This window comes from Gopherus evgoodei, chromosome 4, assembly GCF_007399415.2.
Source record: "Gopherus evgoodei ecotype Sinaloan lineage chromosome 4, rGopEvg1_v1.p, whole genome shotgun sequence".
Taxonomy (NCBI): Eukaryota; Metazoa; Chordata; order Testudines; family Testudinidae; genus Gopherus; species Gopherus evgoodei.
Window position 1 is genome coordinate 67,731,489 of NC_044325.1, and position 7,514 is coordinate 67,739,002.

At 41.5% G+C, this 7,514-nt stretch overlaps 1 protein-coding gene across 1 annotated transcript in view; it reads left to right on the top strand.

Annotated features, from left to right (window-relative positions):
- Positions 1-5,624, top strand: part of HEATR4 (HEAT repeat containing 4) — a 58,037-nt gene extending 52,413 nt beyond the window's left edge. The window contains 1 exon segment of the mRNA XM_030559624.1: positions 4,141-5,624. Within this exon segment, the coding sequence (XP_030415484.1) occupies positions 4,141-4,317 (177 nt within the window). The 3' untranslated portion in view covers positions 4,318-5,624.
- The last annotated feature ends 1,890 nt before the right edge of the window (positions 5,625-7,514 follow it).

Sequence of the window (7,514 nt, forward strand, 5' to 3'; positions counted from 1 at the left end):
CAAACACAAATCGAAGTCTGAACCACGTCCCCCAAATGCTGCAGGCTTAACTGAAAACAGCTTAAGAAGTGCTCCTGTCTCCAGCACTCAGATACCCAGCTCCCAATGGTCCAAACCCCAAATAAATCTATTTTACCTTGTATAAAGCTTATACAGGATAAACACATAAATTGGTCACTCTCTATAACACTGATAGATATGCACAGCTGTCCCCCCCGCCAGGTATTAATACTTACTCTGGGTTAATAAATAAGTAAAAAGTGATTTTATTAAATACAAAAAGTAGGATTTAAGTGGTTCCAAGTAATAACAGACAGAACAAAGTAAATTACCAAACAAAATAAAACAAAAACACACAAGTCTAAGCCTAATACAGTAGGAAGCTAAATGCAGGTAAATTTCACCCTCAGAGATGTTCCAATAAGATTCTTTGACAGACTAGCCTCCTAGTCTGGGTCCAGCAAATACTCACACCCCTGTAGTTACTGCCCTTTGTTCCAGTTTCTTTCAGGCATTTCTTTGGGGTGGAGAGGCTCTCTCTTGAACCACCTGAAGCTCAAATAGAGGGGTTTTCCTAGGGCATATGTAGTCTCTCTCTTGTGGGTGGAAACCACTCTCTCTCCTTGTGTAGAATCCAGCTATAAAATGGAGTTTTGGAGTCACATGAGCAAGTCACATGTCCATGCATGACTCAGGTGTGGATTGGCATCTATCAAGGTTCATTGTTAGCCAAGCACTCCTAAGTACTTGAATAACCTCTTCACACTATGGTGACCAAATCTGCCTCAGGTGCTTTTGACAGCAAACACTTTAAATACAAGCATAGAGCCAATGCTCATAACTTCAGATATACAAATGATACATGCATACAAATAGGATGAATTTATGCAGAAGAACATAACCTTTGCAAAGATATGTTACATGGCATATCTAGCATACAACATATTCCAGTTATGTCCTATTTACACTCATAAGCATATTTCTATAAAGCATTATGGGTGCAACATCACAAGCTCATCTAGTCTTACCTGTATATCACAGGCCAGTCACCAAGACAGTAACCAGAACCAGACCAAAGTATTAAAGTCCTCAGGAAACTAAATTATTGTCTGCCACAGGCAGAGAATAGGAGGGACCAAGATGCATCAATGCATGAGGCCCCTGCAATGGCAGGGAATTAATATATGAGATAATCCTATCAAGTGACCTGTGCCTAATGCTGCAGAGGAAAGTGATTAGTTGAAAATGATCAGCCTATGAGGCATGATTAATCCCACTTACACTCATGGGCTGGGACAATAATCCTCAAATGCCGTGTTTAGAGTCTTTCCATGATTTTTACCGCTTTCCCTAAAATCTAACTTTTCATTGAAGAAAATTAATTTTCTAGTTATACTAACTGTGAAGAAAACCTGCAGCCTTTAACTTGAGGCACTATTCTTCTATGATTAGCGGAAACAGACCAAAACAATATCACTAAGGGCCAAATCTTTTCCTGTGCAGAACTAATTTAAACAAGGGTTCTGCACATATGTCATAACTTTCCTACTCAGATCTGAACCTTAGAGTTCAGAACATGAGAAGCTAGCATGAAACCTCCAAACTTAATTACCAGCTTGAATCTGATATCGCTGCCACCAGCCAGAAAATTCAAGTGTCTGGCTCATTCTGGTCTCCCCAAAATCTTCCCTGGGGGACCCCAAGACTCAGATGCCCTGAGTCTCACCACAAAGGGAAATAACCCACTTCCCTTACCCCTCTTTACCTCCTCCCAGATTTCCCCACCCTGGGTATTCTAGGATATTCCCTGCTTCACGTCCTTGAAACACAAGTACCGAGAGATCAAATCTCTCTCCCCCCTCACCCAGAGGGTATGCAAAGTCAGGCTTAGTAAATCTAACACAAAGAGATTTTTCCCCCTCCCTTCGTTTCTTAGCCTTAACCAGTGAAAAACACTCAAACAGGTCTTAAAAAGAAAGCTTTATATAAAAAGAAAGAAAAAGACATAAAAATGGTCTCTGTATCAAGGTGAAAATATACAGAGTCAATTGCTTAAAGGAAAAAATGAATAAACAGCCTTATCCAAAAGGAATACAATTTAAAACATTCCAGCAACTACACACATGTAAATACAAAAAAACAATATAAACCTATTGTCTTACTATCCTTGTACTTACAACTTGGAAACAGAAGATTAGAAAGCCTGGAGATAGAGAGATCACTCTCAGAGCCGAGAGGGTCACCATACCAAGACAAAGAACAAAGAACTCACACCCAAAACTTCCCTCCACCCAGATTTGAAAAAGTCTTGTTTCCTGATTGGTCCTCTGGTCAGGTGTTTGGTTCCCTTTGTTAACCCTTTACAGGTAAAAGAACATTAACCCTTAGCTATCTGTTTATGACAACATAGGCTAGTGGAACAGAATCCTTCCCTGAGGGTGTTGAAGATGAGCAGAACCAAGCCATGACTACTGCAAGTGCTACACATGGGGCTAGAAGTGACTCGTAAATTTGCATAGTCATGTCTCCATTGGTTGTACCTCCTTGTTCTGTACCCAAGGAACCTTCCACACTACCACATAGGGCATTTCCACCAACCCTGGATTTTCCACTGCGCAAGGAATGAAAACAATACCATGTGACTTAGGTGATCAAACATGTAGTATGAATTAATTAATACTTATAGTGACCAGTTCATTAACAAACCACAGATTAAAATTTGTTTGCACCAACTAATCATAAAAAAATGCAGTAGTGAACAAATTTGTAGAAGTCATGCCTTGTTCAAGGATAATTTGCAAAAAGAAAATAAAAGGGGTGGGGGATGTACTGAATCAGTTATTTTTAACTAATAATTCAACCAGGTGTAGTTGTAAATCTGTATTGTTTGTTTACAGTAGTATCTAAAAACTGTAATTAACTATGAACTATAAAGTGATTTGTTTGTAGGAAAGATACTAAAGAATAAATTAGATTGTGTTATTGTAATGAATGGAGGTAGGAATAGTTAACAGGCAGGCCGGCTTTATGACCCGTGGGGCCTGATTGGAATACTCGGTGGCGGTCCTGAGCTTTGGCGGAACTTTGGCAGCGGAGGGTCCACTCTGGGTCTTCCGCGGCACCAAAGGACCCCCTGCCACTGAAATGCCGCCGAAGACCCTTGGAGTGGACCCCCCACCACCTAAATGCCGCCGAAGACCGCTGGAGTGGACCCCCCCACCACCGAAATGCCGCCAAAGACCCCCAGAGTGGGGCCCCCTTAGGTGCGGGGCCCTCTTCAGTGCGGGGCCCGATTAAGGGGAATCGGTAGAATCGGCTGGGTCAAATCCTACTTGCCTTACTCACATGAGAAAACCCACTGAGTTCAGTTCAATCTTTCGTGTGAATTAGTGGGACCAATACTGGAATGCTGTGTCCAATTCTGGTGTCCACACTTCAAAAAGGATGTTAAAAAATAGGAAGCATTCAGAAAAGAGCTACAAGAATGATTGGAAGTCTGGAAAACATATCGTATAATGGGAGGCTTAAGAAGCTTAGTCTACTTAGTTTATCCAGGAGAAGGTTAAGAGGTGACTTGATCACAGTCTACAAGTACCCCCTGGGGAAGAGATTTAATCTAGCAGAAAAAGATGTAATGAGATCCAATGGTTGGAAGCTGAAGCTAGACAAATTCAGAGTAGAAATAAGGCATACATTTAGAAAAGTGAGGGCAACTAACCATTGCAGCAACTTACCTAAGGATATGGTGGATTCTTGAGTCTCTAAATCAAGACTGAATGTTTTTCTAAAGTATATGATATAGCTCATAAAGAAGATATGAGCTCCCAAACTGCTCCATAGATGATCATAACGGTCCCTTCTGACCTTAACATCCAATGTATGGAAAGTGTTTTCAGATTCTCGGATAAAAAATGCTGCAGAAGGGCAAAGTATTATTACTTGTATTATTGTATTGTTATTACTTTCCAGTAAAAAAAGTGACTCAAATTAGATCAATTCAGACTTTAATTCATACCAAATATTTATCTGGGCATTTGATCCAAAATATTTCTGCAGTGATAGTGTAAAGAAGCAGCCACTCGGTTCTTATCCATTTCAGTATATTAAAGTTCAAATTTTACTTCAATTCTTTTATTTCAGTCATTTGTGAAAATCTCTTCAAGGCCCTGGACACAAGAAGCCATCTTATCAACACTGGGATCTCACCACAGTGATGTGTCATCATGTATGAATAAATGATTAAACCCTATGGAAAGGGGGCACTCATCAGGATCACTTTGTAGGGAGAAGAATCCATCGGACCTCTTTGGCCCATGACAAGAGACCAGATTGTTACTTAGCTTAACCTCACATATTCCTTGTGAGGAAGAAGGTATGGGAATTCTGGCTGGTCCCCAAAGTCATAAAGACATCCTGTTAAACTTTGGGAGCTGTGTATGACCTTTGGCTGGAAGCATGAAATCTGTCTTGCTAACAGGAATTTTTTTCTATAACTAGATTATCTGTAAAATAACCCTGCTCTGCAGCTGAAGAATATACACACTTTCTTTTACTACTGCTATCAGTGTCTATCTCATTGGAGATGGTAGACAATGGGATATTTCTTATTTGACAAAAAAATTATTTTTACATATATAAGACACAAACTTTGCAGCTAAAAAGATTTGCTCAAACCTTTTTCGTCTGAAAATATGGTGGTCCAGTGTAAAGGAATTATTACCTACCAAGTATCCTTCTGCATATCTCCTAATTAAAATGGATAGGTGGAATTAGGCTCAGCAGGAAACATCATCAGCCTAATATAACACCAGACACAAGATTTCCAGGAAAACTAACATCTTGGCATTTAGCTGGAATGACTGCATTTCTACTTATGGGTCTCTTTAATTGAACGGGCTTCACACAGAGGTTCTAATTGTTATGCTTATAGTGCCTTGTATGGCTTCATGTCTGATCTTGGATAATGTCTTACCATAACCTCCACCAATAATGTAAAACAGAGGAAGGTATTTAAGAGACGGAGGCTAAGGCAGGTGAGTCATAAACTTGACTCAATCTCAGGTATTCAGAGAGTATATATTCCCTGGCTGGGAACCACCTTCCTATTAATGTGTTATAACGAGCTCTATGAAAGGTTTTTCAAAGTATCATCAGGTGTTATTTTGGGCTGTGCTCAGTTACTTTGTACCCAAACAGCCTGATGTGGGCAGACTTACTTTACAAGGTTACATTACACCAGGAATGGAATTTGAGTTGGGTAGGATCCACATTCCCGTATATTTCTATTCAGACCCAAACTTCTGCTTATAATCGAGATGGGAGACACCAGTGACAAGCTGTATCCTCTTAAGGACTTCCAAGAGCTAAAGACTGTGGGGCTACATAGCATTTTATGCCAAATGTATTAAAGTACCCCCATCCCACTCATCCTTGTCTGTTGTCTCCTAGGACTTCATGCTTCCCAGAATGATGATATATAAATGACTGTAAACTTATACAAGTTTAGAGAATACTGCCTGTTCTGAAATGTCAATTACACAAGGTTAATTCTATGCTAAGGGAACTTTACTCTCTTATCCTCCAATTCAATTGTTATTTCAGCCATCAAGACTCACTTCAAATGGACAAGGCTAACAAGTTTAATAAATGTCAGTGTGTTACTATGGTGAATCATTAAAGCCCTTCTGGTCAATAACAAATTTCAATATGAGAATACCCCTCTGGCATAGTTTTATTATGAGAACAGTTTCTTGAGCAGCTCACTTAGACGCAGGAAAAGTGTAGTAGGTTGGTATTTTTGAAGAGCTCAGTGCAAATCCTTTTTTGGATCTAAATACAATTAACAGGCCTAATGTAGGCTTAATTGTTCCACACCACAGAAGTCCTTCTCGATTTGGGATGCTGAAACATTCTGTGGCAGAGAGATCTGTAACTCCAATAGCACGAGATTGCCTAAATCCTGAATTACAACAATTTAGTAGATCATTGGTGAGGGAAACTTGCTCAGCACCCACCTACACTATATCTGGCTTAAAATAATTTTATTAGCATCTTGCAGTCATGAATACCAAAGTTACTCACATACACAATAAACAGCTAAAGTTCATAAAAGTATACAGGACTCTTGTGTAGGATACTTATCAGGAGAGATAGGCCCAATATACAAAAAATCAGGGGTGATATCCTGGCCCTACTGGAGTCAGTGGGACTTTTGCCATTGACTTCAGTTGGGCTAGGACTGCACCCTAGATCTGTATCCAGAACCACACTTCCCCAAATTTCAGGGATGTTCAGAACAGTAATAATTATTTAGTCCAATACAAGATGAGATCTAGGTGCAACATTTAAATCCAGATCTGGATCCAAAATTCTTCCTAATTCAGGGTTGTTAGGACTGAATCAAAACCCTCGATCCACTCTCTAATCATAACAGACTGCAATATGTTGTACTAGTAATATACATATAAAAATCAAATTGTGCTTTATTTTGGTGTGTAAAGTCAAATGATGGGAACTTTCAGCTTAAGTTCATCTCATGCTGCAAAGTTCCTGATTTGTTTCTGTCATTGTACAATGAAGCCAGTTAGTATCCACAAGGAGCTTCTGTTGCAGTGAACAGTAAAGGCATAATTTCTAATACATATTTGTTATTTGAAAAACAAATGTCAACCAACAAATTTATGTCAGGTGTGATTGTAGGATAGCACCGTGAATGCCATTGTCACTTATCAATGGCTAGTCCCAAACCGTGCTACTTCAGCTGGGATGTTTCTGACTACCCAGTCCCACCAGTTCAAGAAACTGCCCTTGTTTATCATTTATAGCAGACATTGGTGATTTCAGATGTGCCCTGGAAGGCCTTGTGCTAGGTGCTCCTTTGACCAGCTGTAGCAGGGTGGTCACCCCACTCCTGCCCTGACAGGGTTAAAACAGCCCTGGGAGAGGGCTGTGGGGCGGGGGGGGGAAAGCTGGGCTGATTGGGGGAAGCAGCCTCAGGTGGCCCCAATCAGGCCACAGCTGGCCCTATAAGAGAGCTAAGGACCAGACACTCAGAGACATTCTCTCTCTAGCTATCTGAGAGAGAAGGACCTGGCTGCCTGGGAGCTGAGAAGGGTACCTAGAGTAAAGCAGTGGTGAGGAAGGGCAGAGGGAGCTGGGGGCTCCAGCCTAGCAAAACCCCAGGCTGCAGGTCTAGTTAAAAGCCTTCAAAAGGGTAGTGGGGCTGCAGAGAGACAGCTCAGAGATAGGCAAAGGCAGCAGGTCCTAACCCCATTGCCGATGATGAGTGGTTTGCAGTCTGCCCCAGGGAGTGGGGGCTAGATGATGACTGGTAGTAGCCACTGAGGCAAGATGGTGCTAGAGGGTTGGGGGGTTCCCCTGTGAGGGGACACCCAGAGACAGCAGGTTGCTGTTGGGGGCAGAACCCTGAAGTGGAGGGGCACTGGGATCTGGGAGGGACATGGGGCGGGGGGCAGGGATGGGCGAGCCACTGGCCTGTAGAGGCGGTCTGGGCT